Source organism: Arctopsyche grandis, chromosome 1, assembly GCF_051622035.1.
Source record: "Arctopsyche grandis isolate Sample6627 chromosome 1, ASM5162203v2, whole genome shotgun sequence".
Lineage (NCBI taxonomy): Eukaryota > Metazoa > Arthropoda > Insecta > Trichoptera > Hydropsychidae > Arctopsyche > Arctopsyche grandis.
This window is the reverse complement of record NC_135355.1, coordinates 14,932,446-14,955,100: the sequence shown is the minus strand read 5'-3', so window position 1 is coordinate 14,955,100 and position 22,655 is coordinate 14,932,446. Positions and strand designations below refer to the sequence as shown.

Here is a 22,655-nt window from a genome sequence, read left to right as displayed (position 1 = left end):
CTTGTATTCCGTAAGGTTATGCGGCAAAAAAAGGGGGATTTTCACGGTACGCCACTTTTATGTACATATACATATGTATGTATATTGTACAAAGATACTGCAAATGTCATTTTTAAATAAATATTTTTTTCGTTTTTTTTACAGAATCAAGCTTTATCCTTAACAAGAGCCTGCAAGAGTCCACCGAGAAGCAGTAGTGCTTCGCGCATTGATCTCGAAAGGACTGAACGTCCTCCTAGTCGACCACATTCAGCAACTCGGCCTTCGCCAGCGGCAGATTCACCCAATTTACTGTTGACACCCAAGAAAGAAATATTCGACATGTCCAAGACGAGCTCAGGTAACTACCCGTTATATAAATCACACGTGAACGCTTTGCATGTATAATATGTACATACATACATATGTATGTGTTTCATAACGCGGCATCAAATACGATGACAGATTTCTTTGGAGCGCTTTAATCTTTTATCGCGATTGAACTTATGCAGTTTCTTGTATACGAAGCGTTAAAGTAATAATAAAAAAAATCGGTATACATTCGAACACAAAAAAAGCGGCGAACAATCGCGTCGAGCGATAACGGTTAACGCTCGTCAGTGTTGAACAAACGAAAGGGTATATATGTACGCAACCCGATCGGACAAACATACAGGCAAATTGTCACGATAAATATTTTGAAGTTGCTAAATTTATCCGACATGTTGAAATCAATCCGAATGCCCAAATTAATCTAATAGCACAAAAGTGTGGTGAACGCTCTGCGTATGTATTGACAATCGGCTGAATGTTTCCTATGACCCAAATTTGTCAGCTATTGATTCGTGATACGAGATCTTGCTTTCAAGCTTATGTTTATATATACATATATCTTAATCCTTAATCTCAAAACGTAAATTAAAAAAAAATGGTTCGCAATTTAAGTCAAAACTTTTTGCATGAACTTCTTTCTAAATCTAAATCGACATGCAGATATTACGTAGCAATACATTTACGTCTATTGGTGTACTAATTATTAATTTATATCAAATATAGAGGTGTGATAATTTGTAATTCATACTTATTTATCTTATCCGGATTTTGGTTTTCGATGATTATTTCAGAAGAACTTTTTTTTTATTGTTTTATCTATCAGCTATGATGATAATTTTTCTACATTTTAAGCGTTGTAAAATGGTATTGGCGTATTTTTATTCCCTCTATGGAGAACTCGCAAGGTCCTTTGGTATAAGACCTTTGTCAATTCGTTCGTTCAATTTCGTTCGTCCCCCGTCGACAGTTAGCACTTAGATCAAGGGCTCCTAACCGTTTGATCGCGATCGACCGGTCGATCACGAAGCAACTTTTGATCGATCTCAATTACGATTGTGAATTTTGAAAATAGTAATGATATCCATATTTTAAAATAAAATAGTAACAATAATTAATTATAATTAAATTTCAAATTCTTTTGTAGGTTGAGACACATGCGCTGATTCACAATGAAATAAGGTGGTTGAACAAAGAATAAGCTTTTGTTAGGTTTCGAAAGTTATTGCCTGAAATAAGAATATATTTAATTGAGAAAAGGGATAATAATGGATAATAATGTAGAATAATATAGGATAATTAATAATGGATAATAATCATAAGTCAAAAATGTATCGAGCTGAATTTTTTTTACTTGTATTATTTATGTATTAACTTAGAGTTGATAAAGTTTTGGTTAGAATTAGTATACCGGAAGTAATAATTTTAATTAATAATTTTTTTATAAAACAATATTTCATTTTTTTATTTTGACCTTTTAAATTATTTTTATCTTCTTGATACTTAATGCTTATAATATTTATAGTAATACTAGCTGTATTAACCGGCTTCGCTCAGTATTTATAATATAAACCGCTTAAACATGGCTAATCTAATAGTAAACATTTTATTAAAAAAAAAAATTATTTTGTTTTTTTATTTTTTTCCTTCTAGGGCTTCACCCTCGGTGCCCCCCCCCGAGCATCTGCCTTCTAAGGCTTCGCTCTCGGCGCCCCCCTGAGCCTTTGCCTTCTAGGGCTTCGCCCTAGGCACCCCCTGAGCCTTTGCCTTCTAGGGCTTCGCCCTCGGCACCCCCTGAGCCTTTGCCCTTTAAAAAATAAATAGAATCGGTGCCTATGAATCGAAAAAAATAAAATCGAATCATTTGTTCGATGATGGCTGCGCCCCATTAGCTATTGCTATTGCCATTTAGGGCTTCGCCCCTCTGCGCCCTCATGAGCAATTGCCGTTTAGGGCTTCGCCCCTCTGTGCCCCCCTTAGCTATAGCCGTTTAGGGCTTCACCCCTCTGCGCCCCCCTTAGCTATTGCCGCTTAGGGCTTCGCCCCTCTGCGCCCCCATGAGCAATTGCCGTTTAGGGCTTCGCTCTTCTGCGTCCCTCTTAGCTATTGCCGTTTAGGGCTTCGCCCCTCTGCGCCCCCATGAGCAATTGCCGTTTAGGGCTTCGCCCCTCTGCGCCCCCATGAGCAATTGCCATTTAGGGCTTCACCCCTCTGCGCCCCCATGAGCAATTGCCGATTTGGGCTTCGCCCGAAAAATGGAATCGGTGTCTATGAATCGAAAAAAAAAATCGGATCATTTATTCGATGACGTCACCGATCTACAGACGACGAACGATCGAACCATCGAAAAAAAAATCGAATGTGTTGTTTACGAACCAACCAACCAATGTTACACATATGCATATATACATATATGCAAAGTCTCTTTCGAAATTATATATTAGGTGACATTAATCGTTCGAAATTCTGACTGCACCGAATTTTGTTTTTTAAAATTACACGCGGTATTATTGTTTGCACTGCTGAGTACCTGTCGGCACTCGACTCGCACAACAACTCGTTTGCAATAATTACTAAATTTGGCCGATACTTGACTCGTACAGCAGTTCGCTTTCAATAATGACTAAATTTGGCCCCGTGCACTCCTCGATCAGCTAAACTTTCCTTTATCCGCCCCTTTCCCACACAGCTCGGAGAGAGGCATTCATTAGTCAGCCCTCGCGATTACCACTCGACTGGCGAGCTAGTATGTGTGCATATACGCCCTTAAAATTTCCCCTTCAACTATCCACCGTCTATAATCCCCAAGATTTCGGCTCCCTCTATAATAATTTTCCATTCATTCATTCTTCTGCGCTCTCTTTATGAATCATAATCTCAAAATCTCCAGGGCGGCTCGCTTTGTCTCGCTCGCGCCCCAGGGCCGGCTCTGGGATAACGCCTTTGTCCGTCGTACCCCGGCGAGCCGTTGTACAAAGCCTAATCCAGGATGTGTCGGGATATAAATGTATGTGTGTATGTATATATATCCAGTCGATTCCTCTCATACTAACACACGGGGATAACCTCTGCTTAAGTACGTACATACATACATATGTGGGAGTGTGCGTCGGTTGCATGATTTTAAATCTATATATGTATGTTCATACATGACAGTTGTAATTTTGTGGAATTTATCTGTTTCGTTTTTATATGAAAAAAAAACAATTTTTATGCTATTATATGCAGTGTAGGGAAATTTAGGTGATGGTTAAGTTTTTTTTAAATTAAAAATAAATAACTGAATTTCAAATATTTTCTTTTTTTCGTTTATGTATATTTCGTATACATACATATGTAGGTACTATCTGTTTCAAATTTCAGACTTCATCATGTTTGCTTTCGGGGATGCTTTTATTCTCTCAATTTTACAATACTTTTTACTTTATCTATGTACGTAGTAACAATAGATGAAGTTTTTTTTTTATGATTTGGTTGTACGTAAGTAATTAAGGTAAAATTTGGTTTTGTTCGCACAAAGGTAACACCATTGTCTAATAGTGATTTAAACAATAAAACTAACATAAATGATATTAAAAATGTGTGTACATAAAAAAATCTGTGGAATAATCCCACCCGCAAAAATCACCGAAACTGTCTGTTGGTCCGAATTTACTTGGTTACCATATCAATTAGTTAATATTCATTGAGTCCTCGTTGAAAAAAAATTTAAGTGATGTTTTTCACTAATTGACAAAACAAAAATTACAATTAAAAATTTTTACACCGTTTTATTGGTGTTAAGTTCAAGTTTTTCGGATACTGAATTGAGGTAAAATTTTTTGGAAGCAATCGATTTTTTTACCATATTTTATTTATTTTAATTGGTTTAAAAAATTGCTTTGCACGTGTGCTCCTGATGTGTGTGTATATGCATATACATATGAATGTGTGTGCATACATTCATCACGAATGCTTATTTCGGCTTAAGCTGAGCCAGTAAGAGTATTAAGCGTCTAAGAACCGATCGTGTTTGTAGTAGCCAAGCTGTACAGAAATCGGCTTATGGAAATGACTTTGCTGTATTTTTTCGTAATCCCCACACATTTTTATTTTCATTTTTTTTATTTATTTATTTATTTATTCTCGTTCGGCCGCCCGGTGCGTCGCCTTTTCTCGAGAAGTCGAGAACTCCCCCGCGAGTTACCGGTGGCCCCTCGTTCGCTCGCCACCGTAATCTTGATTAATCACGGCCGATTAAGAATTAACATATAAAATCCCCATTCAGGTTTCTTGACGAGGGATTAAATTCGCAAATCGCGAGACTCGACGACCAGGGCCGGACGCGCACAAAGGCTCCTCTCAGTTTCTTACAAACGAGACACGCTGACGTGCATACCACTCCCGACAACAGGTCGGATGAGTCCAGATCTTTCTCTTCGTTTTTTTTTATGTAAACGTTTATTAAATAAAAAAAAAACATATTATCTTATATACGTATAACCTGACATTTTGCGTCAAAATAGGGCATTTCGGTTTCCTTATATCATATTACATAAGATCAGGTATATTTTATGTTCAAATTAAAGATTAAAGAACCAGAGTCTTTTAACGACTTTTATTTTCATGGACATGAAAAAAACGACGTTTTTCTGAAAATGGCGCTTCTCCCATACAAACACCCATTGCTAGCGCTGTGCGCTTTGTATGGCGACTATCTAGCGAAACAGTGACTTTGGATTCTCGTTAATCAGTCAAAACTTATCATAATCGATCCAAATAAACTTCAACAGGCGAATATTGAGTGTTTATTTTTTTTTAAGTAAATAAATTGAACTAATTCTCGAAAAAGAGAATTAGTTATTTTTAATATATTTTTAAAGCAAACTCCGATATAGAACAATCGACTTGGAGTCACAAATATCCGCAAATATCGAACCCAGCAACCTTTTGGCGATTAGCATTAACGCAACTACCGATTTATGCTGCTGGCTAATATATGTATGTATAATATGTATTATTTATGGTACATACATATATGCAAACACTTTTATCGACTGGATCGCTCCTCAACGTTGATTCGAAAATCCACATTGATTCATAAGGGTGTATGTTAGTACTACATATACACACTCTCGCACACTAATATGCAGGTTGGTATAATCGGGTGCGGGCAGAGGTTTGCGCGCCGTAATCCCGGCTCACCCTAATTCCGTACCTTCGGTTTAATCCAGCTTAACGCGGCCACGCCGAGTCGAACACACGAACGTGCGCACTCAACACTTACTATTTGTATCGTGTGTGTGTGTGTGTGTGTGTGTGTGTGTGTGTGTGTGTGTGTGTGTGTGTGTGTGTGTGTGTGTGTGTGTGTACATATGTACATGTATTCAAATATCAAAAAAACTTTCAAATATAAAAATTGAATTGGTACTTGTTTGAATACTCAATGGTGTGTTCGGTGGCTTTCAACCTTTTCACATCTGCGAACCAGTGAAAATAGGAGAATTATCTCGCGAACTATGTAGTTTGGCAGGAACCGGTGCGCTCCATTTTACCAACTTGCAATATCTCGCTACTCGTTTTTTCAACTTTTCGTCTGCTTAAACTGGAGTTTGTATATTGTATACATTTTTTTTGTATACATGTATTTAATATGTTTAATATACGAAATATATTGTAATCATTCATAGATTACAATATATTTCACCCTTAAAATATATTAAGAAACGTTAAAAAATCAATTCTTGCTATATATTACATTTTTAATAATTAATGTTTACCTCGTAAAATAAGTATTACACTACATATGTAAAACATTTTAGTATACCTGTTTTGTTTGTATACAAACTCGACGACGAAATACCCCGAAAAAGTTGGGAAAATGAGTCATTTTCTGAAAAGGATGTTTCCCCATACAAACACAATTTTGATTGCAATTTTTTAAGAATTGTAAATAGGTTTTTGAGCTCTTTTTCCTATTACGCTGTACATATTAACATTATAATAATACAATACTATGACTACTAACAAAATTAAATTAAAATTGGAAAATAGAAAATGATCAGTAGATCAGTAGCTTTTATAATAGATATAAGATGTATTATGAACATAATTTAGTAATAATAAAAAGCATTTAAAATAAATAATAAATAATTGCAATTTTTGTACTTTATCCATAAATTATCCATAAAATTTGTAAATCATTTGCAAGAGATTATCAATGAGAAACTAAAAAAAGTATATCATATTAAATTCAAATAAAATTTATATTTAAATTTTTAAATCTAATTAATTTATTAATTAAATATTTCTGATATAATATTAATAATTCCATTGGCTCAACCTCCGTTGGCTCAATCAAAACTGCCATTTCTTGTCTCAAAGAAAGTCACGCGCCAAACTGGGAGACCGAAAATTGGTAATTTATTACCAAAATGCACGAGGTCTCAGGACAAAGCTGGCTGCGTTTAATTCAGCCGTTTCTACTACATATTTGTGATGATATGGTAGCACTAACGGAAACATGGTTGACTTCATCATTTTTTGATGCTGAACTTTTTGATTCTTCCTGGAGGCTGCATCGTCGCGATAGAGTAGATCGACGTGGTGGTGGTGTATTATTTGCTTGTCGTGATTGGTTTCGGTCAGTCCGGATGACATATTTTGAAACTCTATCTGGTGAGGACTTATGGAATTCATAACTTGAAAATCATAATCGAGAAAGAATATTACGAAATACAAAAACCTTGTAAACATAGAATGAATTCAAGACGATAAACGATATATAATAATAATTATTATTATTTTTAGTTGTTTGTGTATATATATGTTTTGTTTTTGTTATGTCTAATTTATTATTTTGTTTCTGTTATATTTTTGACCATTGTGGCGCATTAGGAATTCCTGTAATGCTACAACGGTCCAAACTTTAAATAAATAAATAAATAAATAAATAAAATAAATAATATACGTACTTCAATTCTCAAAATTTGCTAATTTTATAAATTTTCTTTATTTAGTTATTTGTTTGAATTTTCTGTTGACGTTAGCAGCAATCAAATATTCTGGCAAAACGGAAATATTTGCGACGCGCTGTCACAAAGAACCAGCTTCTTTTTTAACGCATTCGTCTGAATATATATTTGTACAAAATCCCTCAAAGTAAATATCAAAAATCAAGAAATATGTATGCCGCATAACGCAAGCTTAGCTATCCATTTCTCATCCAAAAAAAGCTCTATTGATGTAGAGTTTCGCTCTCTCAGATACTATTTCATTCCTTCCTTCAGGTCAATAAGACAAGAAATAAACCTTCGTCTCGATATACACCTCACTTTTGCATGAAAAAGGAGATGTTGTGTTTCGAGTCCACTCTCTCAAACATTGTTGAAAATACCCTACAACCTTACGTACCTCGACATGATCTTCTCCACGTCATTCATCACAGTTTTGGGATGATTTATGACGTGCTCTGAAAGTGAAACCACACCTTAATCTTATCGATTATTTTTTTAATTGAAAAAAAAATTCCAAGAATTAGAAACGAAGCAAGACAACTCTAGAATAGATGTTTATAAATGTATGTATGTATGTTGATGTGTACAGTGTACATACACTTACGTACCAATATTATGACACTTGTCACTTATGGAAACGGTTTAAATTCATTGAAATAAAATTTACTAAAAGAGGGAAAAATTGCGAGGATTCCCCGCAGTCGCTGACTGCTGCCCTCGGGAGCAAAAGGAGCTTCATCAATCATGAGAAGATAATCTTCTTAACTCCTACCCGGCTCAGCGGTTATTACGTATGTAGCGAACCAATACAAATGTCCGGGAAATGGATGTGATAACAGTGGCGGGAGAGCGCGGGATGAGCGCTGCCAGCAAGAATAGCTGAGGACTTAGCCGCAGCTATCGCGGGCCAGACGTAAACAAACCTGCGATAAATCTGGGGTTAAGCTCCCACCAAACCCACTTCTGCCTATGCTCTTATGGGCATATGTGTTTTCATATATCCCTTCGTCATACTTAATTTTTCTGTAAGATTCTGTGCACTCGTTGAAGGAAATGTACCAAATTGGACAATTTACTACACACAGGGCAGTAGAGAAAAAATCCGGGCCCCGGTGCAAATTTGAATATTCGAGCCCCCCCTCCCCTTGACCCATTTTAGCAAAAAAAAAGGGATGTGGGTATTTCAATTAATATCGTTGCTAATTAATAAAAAATATATTTCATATTAATTTATATACATAAATACACTACAGTGAAACAAATGAAATTAATTAAATACAACAATAAACTATTAACAGCACATAAAATGAAAAAATGAATAATTAAAACATATGTATAAACACGTCAAAAATAGTTTAATTGTGAAAAAATAATGCTTTCATACATGAAATTAAAATTAAACATAACATTATTCATATATCATAAAAAAACCGTAAAATATCAACTTATATTATTTATGGAAAAGCAGGTATACATAGTAGGTTACATGTATTGAATTTTGGATGACTATATCTGTGAGAGCTTTTTAAAATATCTATATAATTCAGATAGATACATGTTCATTATGGGTTAAAATAATCAACATAGAAAACAATTGAATAATAAAAATGAATTCGTAAACGACAAATATTATTAATTTAAAAACTAACTTCGATTTGGAATATTCTAAATCCAGTCTACCGCTCGAAATTATACAGCAAATTTTTAGCGTGTTTGAATACCGTATTTTCCTAAAGTCGAAAGATAAACGGATACTTTTGACGATTAAATTCAATCGTTTATTAGTATATTTCTGTTGAATTATTCTAGGGATAGCACGTGCATCACATTTGCAATTTTAAGTTAAAAGTTTCATAGCAAATTTGCAAAAAGGTAAATGTGAAACATGTTTATTATCGATGTAAAAATGCACTAATCTCGTACTTTTAACTGTCCGCTTGTTACCTGCTTGAATCGGTCAAGGGTTATTTTAATAATTTGTTTTGGATATTGTGACGAGGGAACTGACCATTCTGAACACCAGAACGGATCTTTCCCTAAATTTTATAAGTAGGTAAAATCCGTTTCTCGAAAACAGTTTTACCATTTTGCTTTGTGTCCAAAAAACTCTAAGAGTATAAAGGCCAAATAATGCTTTTATACTTTTGCTAAAAATTTACATGTTATTTGCGGGTGCCCCGGGCCCCCTTCAAAAGCCGAGCCCGGGTTATTTGCATACACTTCCCCCCCCTCTCTCGTTGGCCCTGACTATACGTGTTGTATGTACATACATATGTACATATGTATTATATCGGTGCGCTCCATGCACTTGAAAATTTTCAACACTTGTTTTCTCGACTTTTCGTCTACTTGAACACGAGTTAGTATATTGTACACGTAAATGTTTTTTTTGTATACATGTATGTAATAAACGAGACATATTATGATCATTCATATATGTTTAAGCTATAAACACACACCTTTATTAAATAAATAAAAAAAACGTTTAAAAGTCAATTCTTACAATATTTTTTTAATAGTTAATATTTATCTCGTAAAATAAGTATTTCACCATGTAAAAAATTTTGGTATTTTGTATTAATACTAACTCTCCGACGAAATACACCGAACAAGTCGGGAAAACGAGCCTCGAGAAATTTCAAGTCGGTGGAACGGAGTTGGCCCGTTTTATATTTCATCAACGTATGTATTCACGTTGATGAAATCGAGCGAATTTTCGTTGATAATATAATATAATCTCTTCAACCATTAGATAAAGTTCATACTAATTCCCAAATGTAATGAATTAAATTAGTTTAATAAATAAGTAGATCAGTTTTATATTAAAATTTCGATGTAGCTAATCTATAAAGATTCATTTATTTGTCACTATGTTGTCAACATTGTCTTGTAACCATCATTGGAATTGACAGGCACTTTTTCACACATACATATGTAAATATAAATAACTTTAACTTTAACATATGTAAATAACAATACTGCCTGCTAATTATATATATTTTATAAGTCATCGGGGCAACTATAATTATATTATATGTATATTATCATTACAAATCGTTATTCCCACTATATTTAACTATGTAATGATTATTGCTACATATAATAAATATATGACGGATAATCTCGGATTAATGGTGATTTTAAAAGTTCTCGATTCAAATGGTGTGAAGATAAAGTTTTTATAATCCTTCTGTCATAAAACTAAATTAAAACTCAACATGTGTTCATACAATCAGCTGTTGTGGCAAATTCTTAGAAAAGTCGTAAGGATATCAAATAATTTAATCAGAGATGAATTTCAAATATACATATGTAGGTATTTACTTACTATTATATTGTGTAACAGCATACGTAATTAAACTTCCAAAAAATTCCATCATATCACAAAATAGTTCATTCTAATTCTGATCCTAATTTTCAATGAAAATAGTAGCAGTATTCGGTAAACAGCAAGAAATCACGAGAACAGGAGATGTTTTTCGGCCTGTCTGTGTATCACTACATCCGTACGCGGTTAGCCGTCGTCAAGATTAATAAAAATATATATTTAGAAATTTAGCGACAATTTGTCGATGTGTACACTTAAATTTTCGACACTGGTTGCTATACTTATGTATGTATGTGTATATGCAGGTATGTATATCCGCCACATTATCCACGCACATAGCCCCATCTCGGTGACAAAACTGCTAAATGAGTATTATTTGATTTAACAAGTGGACTCTTGTTGTCAAATTCAATTAGGGGACTCGACTAGTATGAGGAAAAAACTTTGCACAACCTCCTAAATCAATCAGCACTTTCGCCAAAATTCAACGTATCTAATTACGCCTCGTAGCTTACGTGTTATGGAAAATTTATGACGCTATTTAAATCAATACTCACTTTTTTAACTTTATTCATACGTACTAACAATAGATGAAGTTTTGTGATGATGCGAAAATTTCAACTCGAGATTTTGACTGATTCGAACTCAGAATCGATCACTGATCACGTTTTCATGATCTAGTATCCTGCTCGTGCACACGTATGTAAGAGTGTGCGACAAAAACAGTGTGATTTTCACCGCACGCCACTGGTTAGTATGTATCTGTGTATTTTAGGGATTTTTTGAACACCGTTAGCCCTATCGAACTGAAACTTAGTATCGGTTACTATTTATTATTTATTTATTTATATATATTTTAGCTATCAAGCTAATTTAAAAATACATCTTAATTATTATACTTAACTCTAAAATTTATAATTAACTTATATGTACTGTCCCTCACAGAGGTGTCTCTTCGCACCTCGCAGGAATGCATCCATGTTTTTAGCAGACCTGACGCACTCAGGGAGGGCATTATACATGAGCACACCCCTGTGAAAAACACCCCCAGCCGTCTTATTCTTTCTTACTCTACTTACAACTAGTTTGTCCTTATTTCTAGTATAAAAACTATGTTTATCTCTATTCCTTATTATATAATCATCAAAATACTTAGGTAATAACTTATGATCTAACTTATAAACAAAAGACAATGTACTAATATTTAGACTAATTCTAATACTCATCCATCCTAATTCATCTAACATACTTCCAATACTCTTAAATCTACTCACATTCAAAATAGCTCTCATAGCTTTATTCTGTATTTTTTGCATTTTTTCTAAATCTTGGCCACTAAACAAATTAAGCACAGTGGCACAATAAACCACATGTGGCAAGACAATTGAATTAAACACTAAAATTTTACTTTTTTTACTTAAAATATTTCTTAATCTACATAATACACCAACTTTTCTAGCCTTTTTTTTATTATATAGTCAGCGTGCATTTTAAAATTTAGTCCTGAATCTATGTATACACCTAAGTATTTTATATTTTCAACTTTTTCAATTAACTTATCATCAATTCTAATTTCATTCAATATATTTTTATTTTTACCATTCAACCACATCATTTTTGTTTTATTCACATTCAACTTTAATTTATTTTCACACAACCCGTCATTCACATAATTTAATTCTATATTTAAAATCTCAGACATTACATCAACATTCTTTCCAATTATATATATCAATGTATCATCTGCAAACAAATGTATTTTACACATCTTAATTACCTTAACAATATCGTTTATATATAATATAAATAATAAGGGTCCCAATTTGGACCCTTGCGGCACTCCATGAGGTGTTACAAATTCAGAGGATAACACCTTATCAATTTTTACTCTTTGCCTTCTATTATTTAAGTATGATTGAAGCCACTTTAATACTATACCATTTATTCCTAACTTATATAATTTTTGTAATAAAATATTCCTATCTACTGTCTCGAACGCTCGCTTAAAATCTAGAAAAACTGCTCCAACAACCATGCTAGATTCATCCATCGTCTCCATCCAATCAGAAACCACTATACGACGTAAATTTTTATTCATTAAGTTGACCGGATATTGTACCTCCATTTAGTGTGGGTGTCCTCTTTTTTTGGATTTTTTGGATTCGATTATCTCCCAAGCTACACAAAATATCAGATTGAATTTTTTTTTACATGTAATAGATATTATAAATTTCATACACGAAAATAGTACTTTTGGTCTAGATAATCGAGGCTTTTTATGTTTTTCTTGGAAATATTTTTGTTTATTGAACTGAAATTTCATATCTTGTAGTTTAAGCTTAATACCAAGCTAGGTGTAAAATTTAGTGAGCATCCGTCAACCAGAAGTGGCAGTTTACTCTTGTTCAATTATTCTTCCACTATTTTTTTCGATCTTTTAAATATATGTGCTCTTCACAAGAAAATTCAAGTATAATCAAGAAAATTCAAGTACAATAGAACAAGTATAATCCTTGTATCAATGTGATGAAAATAAAAAAAAACCATGAAATTCAATAAACCAGAAGTGGGATTTTTTTCCTCCTAGAAAAGTCAAAATTTTTGTAACCACACGATTTTATTCACACCACTGGACGTATCAAGTTGAAAATTTATATATATTATTTTAAATATGCAACTTATACTTGATAGAATTCGTTAGAATTGGTTAGAATTCGTAAGCCAGAAGAAGTAATTTTTTTTTAAAGCAATGTTTCATTATTTTATTTTGACTTTTTAAATTATTTTCTATCTGCTTGATATTGCATGTTTATAACATTTATAATATTTATTTTAAGTAGAACCTTTTTCTCGTGTAAGTTTCCCTACATTTGCCATCAATTTGTACCGAAAATGCTCTCATAGTCGAACTGTGCCGATGATTTATGTCTATAACTTTGCACCAATTTTTTTTTTTGATAACGAATCACACTTTTTTTATAAGTCTGTATATACTTACATTATATAGGTATATATAGGATACATAGTAAATATATACATACATCTCGTCAATAAGAATGTGCGATTTGAGAGCTCGCGCGTAATCCCTACAACCGTGACCCAGCGTTCTGTAATCCATTTAAGAGATCGCTTTTGTTCGCATACGCAGCTGCTATGATGATCATTTAATCTTTTTTTTTGGCATATTAAATGTAAAGATTGTATTTTTTTTTTAATATTTAAACAACTTTAATTTAAAACTTAAACTTGTTTAAATATAAATAGTAATTAATTTATGATTTACTCTCATCAACGTACATAATTCGAGTTCACTCCATAAACAACTACGCATATCATTCTTCCAAATAATTGAATTTTCAAATAAAAAAAATGTATCGATATGTAACATAGCTCCATTTAGGTGAAGTTATTCCACTAAAATATAAGTCTCATATTTTGCATGTGCACATGTACCCTGATTACCTCGGATAATGTCCTTTTCTGCACATTCGATCGGCCCCCTGTCACAGTTGGCGTTTCTTTACGTCCAGCTCTATTTGTTTGTGTCTGTAATTAGTTGTTCTAAAAGAAAACTACCATATAACACCCAGACTGCCAAATATTTTTTCTAAATAATTCTGGTTGGAAATGTTGGCGAAATTTTCAACGTGGCCGGCTTTCAACAGAAAAGACGTCAGCAATCAAAGAGTTGCATAAATAGAATAAAGAATATTAGAATATAGTACAATGTACTATATAATTTATTGTTACATTCTATATTCTTATATTATATATTCGTTTGTGCTATATTATTTTCTTTAACCGCTGAGCATCAGATCTCGAGCACAAGAAATCTATCCAAACCTTTGTGGGGTTTTCCGGTACATAAAGACCATTTAAACCCCTTCGAAGCGTATGGATGGGATCCCTTTCACATTTTTAAACATTCAAAGTTTATTTTACAGGGCTCACGAGAGTGGGGGGGGGAGGCAGTCTGGGTAAAGTTCCAGGACCCGGACTACTCCAGGGTCCCTGTGTCTGAATTCTTGCCTGTTATATCATACTTTCTTAATTAATTATTAAATTTAAAATAATAGGTATTTTCCTATTATTTTTCTTATAGATTTTTCGCATATTAAAAATATATCTATAAGATCATTTTTTTAGTTTGTTATAGGATCCGAAAATTATTTTCCCCAGGGCCCGGGATTCATCTCGGAGGCCCTGAGTACATACGAGAATGACCTTGCCGTGACACAAAAAGCTGAAGATCATACATACATTTTTTTACGATTTTACTATCACTAATCTTTGGCATAATAAATTGCGTCTTATATATACAATGTTTTTATTAAATTTCTAAATATTATAATTTATTTTAAATTAAATTGACTCTGACAATTTTAATTTTATTATAAATAAATTTTTTAACAACGATATACAAATTCTAAAATAAAAGCTGAAGATCATACATATATACATTTTTTTACGATTTTACTATCACTAATCTTTGGCAAAATAAATTGCGTCTTTAAGTCAATCCTTGTTTCATATTGGGCGCTTAAGCGCGCAATCAAAAGATGCTGGCTGGGATTATGCAATGATTTATACGCGTTTATTATGCACCTAGTTTTCTGAGGTTTTCGATAAGGACTGTGGAACTTCTTTGTTTGACAGATATATAAAGGGGAGGGCAGGGAGGTTAGTTGTATAGTAAACAATGATAATCTCCCTTACGAAAACGGATATGGGATCCTCCACGCCCTCTTCCCTAAGGACAATATCGGAACTCAAATCCCTTTCTTTATTTCACTACGTACAAATATTATAGATATTATATAGTTATAGGTATAAAATGAATATATTCATGAAAATGTAAGTATTATGTATACGTATGTACATACATACATATGTACATACTCTAACGAAATAAATAAAAGGCGAAAAATAAAGACAGTCTGAGTGCTTTTTCTCTTTCGGAGTGTAATAGAAAGCATATCTATTTATGCATCTTATACGATCTTTTTTATCCCCAAGAAAGAATAATTCATACATGTTTTTATTATAAATAGAATATGGAAACAGGATATAAACTCAAAAGTGTATATGGTCGTGAGATTAGGGTAAAAATCCTCGAGCAACGTTCACAGTAAGAAGAGTCTCACTCATTTTATATTTTACGTACCTACATATTATATCATATCATATATAATATATAATATTAGATTACATAATTTGGTAAAAATGTTATTTGACAGATATCGCAAATATTGGAAAATCTATACTTTTCATACGTGATTTATACTTTCGATCTTTTCGATACAATAAGATAATCTTTTATCAATCTACATTATTATACGTGTAAATTTTATAATATTGTAGATTGTAACATCTATGTAAATTTTATATGTACATATAAAATATCATTTGCATAGGCTTTTCTTTAAAAATATTAAAATAAACGCAACACCAATATTAACCTATAATATATCTAAAGTAATCCCCATTTTTTAAGGATGAAATTATTTTGAGTCTGACATCCAAGATTTTAGTCTGACAAATCATGAAAACAACGAAAGCACGATGAACATCGATGGCTAAAATTGTCAAATATGCCAGAAATAGAAGAGTAAGCTATGTACACAAGTAATTTTTAAATGATCAAATCAAAGTCATGTTTAGGATCATTCGTGAGCATTACAATAAGTTAAATTATCAATAAGTTCACGCATTTTCTGAGGTCGCCTATGAACGTGGCCCTTTCTACTCCTCTCACATGTGGAGTTCTAGCCAGGAGAGATCTGATAAGATTCAAATAAGGGATTAGAGAGGGATGGAGAGAGTGGACTGAATCGCGAGAGAGCGAGAGAGCGCTAACGGGATTAACCGCTCGTTGCATACTGAAGAGAACCAGCCGCTAACCCCATGCCACACACGCAATCACACACACAAATTCAACGACAGTAAATAACACAATATATATAATCGTAAAAATATATAGAAATAATATATGTATACGTATCCACTCACTTTCAGCATTACGTTAAAGTTATGACAAAGTCGCCTTATATTTATTATGGTCACCATTCAAATATACAGGTACATACGTACATACATATGTATGTATGAAGTTTGAAAGTGATTCCAAGTAAAAGATTTTTTTTTCTAAACTTATAATATATGATTTGTATAATATAATCATAGAAAAACTTTAATCTGCTTATATTCATGTGGAGAAAAATATTTTTTGTTGTGTTTATTCCCCCTCTACAAAAGCAGGGAGAGCCCCTCACTCCAGCGCAGTTGGGATTACGCAAGAAATGGATGGATGGTTTTTGCTAGCAGGATTATCTAGGAGGACGGATAATCGAAATTCATATATGTTTGTATGTACATAGGTACATATGTATGTGTATGTTTAGTTTTTACATAATTATTTTTGTCATATAACGAACGTTTCCGAATGAATGATCGAATTAATGTGAAAATAATTTTAAACGGTCGAGCGAATCGGAAGGGCTGAGGGCGACTCTCACAGTGTTGTAAATAAACGTATTATTTAATTGTATGTTTATATATGTATGTACTGATGTACATCTAAAAAAACTTTTCACGCTAGTAGGTATGTACATATGTATGTCGAGGCATACGTGAGAATGGGATTAGGAATAATGCAAGATAACGGGATAGAATCAAGGGATACGACAGATGGCTAACGCATCCGACCCCTGAATGTTTAAATCCCCACTGTAATGTAATATTCCAATTTTTTCACTTTTTATTTATTTGTATTGCTTGAAATCTTACATAAATTTACATCTGGTTTCCGCTGACCGCTCATATAATATTACATATATATCAGTTTGTTTTAAATTTACAAAATTATTTATAAAATTTAAGCACAATCATCTCATTATAATTTAGTATGACTTTAAATCGTTATTCAAATGTTTAAAGTGTTTAATGTAACTGTACATATTTTAAATTGTGCTACAATGTTTTCAATAAAAAGTGGTTTTAAACTATGTAAATTATAGATAATTTTATAAATCATAGATCTACATAAACATATTTTTATGTACGTATGTCTGTATGTTTTAATTTTAAAGACCCTTAATTTTAGATAGGGCTGTACCAACTTCATTCTCTTCCCATTAGCAAATCTCAGCCTGGAAACTGTAGATCCTGTTAATTCGTTTATAAGGGAATTTGAGTGGATATGTTTGTTTGTGTCGAGCTTTGAACGGCGCACGGAAAAGCTCCCTCGGTGAAAACAGCCTGTTGAATCTGTTACTGTTCGCAAAGATTTTCACGTTAAAAACACCTTTGTATCCTATCACATAACATAACAAGCATTAAATAAATTTGTCGCCTATTTATTAGCTTCGATGTATACATATATATATATATATATATATATATATATATATATATATATATATATATATATATATATATATATATATATATATATATATATATATATATATATATATATATATATATATCTATTTATAAAATATAATATTAATCGAGTTTCGTTTATAGTTTGCCTATTTTAGTCGTCAGGTCTCTCTTTCGCACGCTTCCCTATATTTTCATCAGTGGAGATAATCTTTATTTGCTTTGATTTCCGAACTGAAGTAAATTAGAATCAACGTTAAACCGTTCACGAGTAAATGTATTGCGACACGTGGACTGGATGCGTCTGTATTCAAATACATATGTATGTATAATACAGAGATGAACAGTGGAATTAAAGTAGCATATGTATGTATGTTCAAATGTACTAGAAGTTCAATATTTTAAATATGGTATGTAAATAAATAAACGTAATTTTTTAGTATTCATTTACATATGTATATTATATTAATATTACTTTTTTTACAACTTTTTATTTGTTATGCTTATTTTAAATTGTTAATTAAAATTGATCAATTTTTTAAAGTTTTGCGTAAAAGAAATGAAGCCAGAAAAAGCTAAAATTGAAAAAAAATGTTAAAAAGACGGGTTTTATTCCTCACTAACTATGTACATATATTAATTTCATAATCAATTAAATTAAATATTTTAATAGCAAAGATCCGGATTATTGAAAGCGTGGCGTGGCACCTGTAGTGATTTATTTGTTGGAATTGGAAAGCCACATTTCTAAAATTCGAGTTATACCATGACGTCACGATCATCCCCGGTCGAAGTGCGGGTTTAGTAGGCAAGGGGACGCGATCAATTAGAATATTAAACCGCGGCGCGTTTATCCGGCTTACGGTGGCGGGAGGGTAGACGGAGGGGGGAAGTAGGCTGAGGGATGAGAGGAACCGGGGACGGGAAGAGAGGGGTGGATGAATCCGCAGAAACCGGATATCCTGTCCGTTGCCGCCGCCGCCGTTAGTTGTAAGAATAATCCGTTGGCGGCGCGCTTATCTCGTTTCCGGTACAGTAATCCGCGCGAGCTTATCTCCTAGTCAGACATCCGGCCGAACGGGAGACCATCTGGAGTACTCTGGGTCCTTCCTCCTTCCCCCTCTATCTGTCCCTCTGTACCGTTGACTTACCACGCACCGGAAGATCTTCGATATGCATACTAAAATCTACCAACGAATAAATAATAGTTAGTAATTTTAATAAAAGTATATAATTGCGATATACATACATGTATGTAGTATATATGTATGTACAAATGCACTTTATTGGTGGTTTGTTACCTTTTCACACATGCTAAATAGAAAAATATTACACTGGTCGGATAGAAATAAATCATTATTTATTCATTACTTCAAGTTTTGCGTGATTAGAGCACAATGGTGATAGCTCCACAAGACATAATTATTCAGGTTTATTCTATAATTGAGATAAATTTTAATAGTTCAATCCGATTCCTAGCTGTCTTTCAATTGCGAGCTTTTCCGTTGACATTTCAATATGTGAATTTTGATAGAAATTGTTTCGTGGTTTGAAGCAAAACTAACACATTCTAGCCCAATTGTGGAGATATCACCTAAATTTTTGATGGATCGATTTCTAGGAATTTCCAAATTGTTGCATTTTTGATCCAATTTCCATACGTAATATATTAAATTCAACCGATTACTTGACATACATTGAATATAGGTACATACTATCAGTGGTGTCACCCCAATTTTGGAACAACCGGTTTCCAATTTTTTTTCAATAAAATTATTTTGAAAATATATATGTATATACAATTTTTTTTCGTCCAAGGCACTATTACATGAAAGTTCATTAAAGTTTTCAATATTTGTATAAATTTTGACACAAATTATATGAATTTTTAGATTAAATAACGGGTTTCCGGAAACCCATGGAAACCATTAGGTAGGGTGACACCACTGAATACTATATATGTACATATGTACATATATATGAATTCAGAATGCATCTTTTCATCTGCCTAGACCTAGAATCTGAGCTTTCAGCTAAAATGCAAGACGTTATTAGTATAACATCTTTTTGTAATATTTATGAACGTAAATTTTTATTTTCTGTCTGAGAACTTTTTGACGAAGAGCAAACAATCTCATCTTTATCTATTACATTTTTTTTTAATTCTTTTGAAGTGGATATTTGGTATTTCTGATTTCATCAACTTTTAATTAATTTAAATTGAGACTTTGTGATTTTTATCGCAAAAATTTACGAGTGCTACGCCGTAGCCGTTTGACCACATACCGACCAAGCCTCCGGAGGCTCTATTGGGCGGCAAGCCGCTCACGCCAGATTTCAATAGGGACTAATCCCGCCCTAATGAATCTAGAATCCGGATTATCCTCTCCTCTCCCACCCCTTGACGGATTCTGTGAACCTTCCAACCACCCACGCCACCCCACCTCACATCACCCCCCTGTCCCAGGCTCCATCAAGAACCCGCATAGTCGACGTTAAGAAACGCAATCCATAATGTGGGAAAGATAGATAGACAGATAGCGGTATATTCACACACAATCATATGTGCATACACATTACACATACATATATGTATATCTCTCTATCCTCTCTAGTCATCAAACGAATAATGCTATGGCAATCGGCCACTTTTCGGCATTGAAATTGGCGAGTCCAATCCGATTTAATCCCCTACTATGGTTTCCACCGTACATATACCGAGTGAGAAGAGTGTATTAATAGTAGAGGTAGTTTATTGTTCTTGATCCGTCGACGAGGCAGCTCCGTCGATGAAGCACGAAAGAAAACCACCGAATATTTATACACAGCGTGCACTCTCAGCGCAGGTAGGTCATTCGTTGATGATTCGCGAGACCTTATTGACTGTTGTATACAGCTAGTTCATACGTCGAGGCCTTTTTGGCGCGAACACACGATCAGGCGAATAGTGATGGTAAATCAGGGGTCCACAAGCACCAATTATCTAATCTCTACGTTACAATAATAATAACAAGCAACAGCAATGAATAATATATACTTGTACAATGGGTCGCCCTATATTCTTATTTTTGAAAGCGTCAGTTGTAATTAAGGATTGTCGGTTTTTAAAACCCGTTTTTTTTTCATAAATTTGTAACATTTGAAGACCAATTTTTAGCTCTAAAGTCCGGTTTTTTATACATTTTATTTATATATGAATGTGCATTATGTGTTCATATACATATGTACATATACAACAGTAGGTAGTGATTAATTTCAAAAACCTTAATATTACGTGCGCGTGCCCCTATAAATTACCTGAAATTATACTTATTTATATATAACATATAACTTTATTTTTATTCGTGTTTCAATTTCTTTTCGTAATCAACAGCCACAACACTAGTATATTATAATTTACAATTGTTTTATAGTTATAAACACATACAGCTGTAGATAGATATAATGGGCCACCTGTAAAAATGCTTTTGATAGAAAATACTCGGATATTCGAAACAGCCAACCCTACTGTTTAACCCTACTTTTTCTTTCTTGGGCTGCTTATTATTAAAAAAAAATGCAAAACCAGTGTTTCGAGAAAAGTGCTTTCGTTTTTTTGTTTTTATCGTTTTCTATTTTGGTTTTAAATTCAAAACGCCAGACATTTTAAATTTTCAGTAAGACAAAGGTTATAGGTTTTTGATATAATACCTTATCCATAAATAAATATCACTGTTCGACAAATGACGACTCTTTTTTGGTTCAGAGACGAGATATAACTTTCCTTATAGATCTATGCCCAGTGAACACGAATCTGGTAATAAAAAATGATGATTGGCTCGAGATTTGGAGATATAAGTGTTTTTTAAATCGCGTGATTTTTCTATATCTTAGTGTTGTTCGGTTGATGTCTCAAAATCTGTCAATTTCCTGAATGAAAATACGTACTTTTGACTTTTGATTTAAACTGAACGACTACTTAGAGAGATTTGAAAGCTGAAAAGTACTACAAATGAAAGATAAAATACCCGACTATAGATTTCAATATTCATTTTGAACAGAAAATTGACAGATTTTGAGACATCGACCGAACACCAAGATATAGAAATATCGCGCGATTTAAAAACACACATATACATACATATCTCCGAATCTCGAGCCAGTCAACATTTTTTATTACCAGATTCGTGTTCACTGGGCATAGATCTATAAGGAAAGTCATATCTCGTCTCTGAACCAAAAAAGAGTCGTCATTTGTCGAGCAGTGATATTTATTTAAAATAAAATAATAAATAATTTTTCCCCATATCCATAGCTGCGTCTCAAGTCCCGAGTCACCATTAAAGCAATTTAATTTTCTTCAATTAAAGTAATAAAAAAAATAAGTAATTAAATTTACTTAAATTCAATTTAAGTCAAACGAAGCGTCGTGGCGTGCGTATTTTATAAATGTTATTCTTTTCCGTCAGTCCAGGGGCGTCCGCGACGGCTGGCATAGCCCCAGCTGGCCGTCCAGGGGCGCTACATCAGCCAGCAGATATCCGGCAACTAGCTGCAGACACTTTTATTGCGAGCGGTAAATCCGCCGGCTCCGGGACGATTAATCCCGGATTGCCGCCCTTAATCCTTACCCGTGTTGGCCCAGCACGTTACCTAGCTGT

The 22,655-nt window shown here is 33.4% G+C and overlaps 1 protein-coding gene across 1 annotated transcript in view; it reads left to right on the top strand.

The window, feature by feature from the left end:
- The window catches only part of dve (SATB1_N and homeodomain domain-containing protein dve), a 103,223-nt gene that overhangs the window by 42,132 nt on the left and 38,436 nt on the right, over nt 1-22,655 (top strand). Inside the window, exon 2 of the mRNA XM_077433184.1 lies at nt 145-340. Within this exon, the coding sequence (XP_077289310.1) occupies nt 145-340 (196 nt within the window). The remainder of the gene's footprint in view (nt 1-144; nt 341-22,655) is intronic.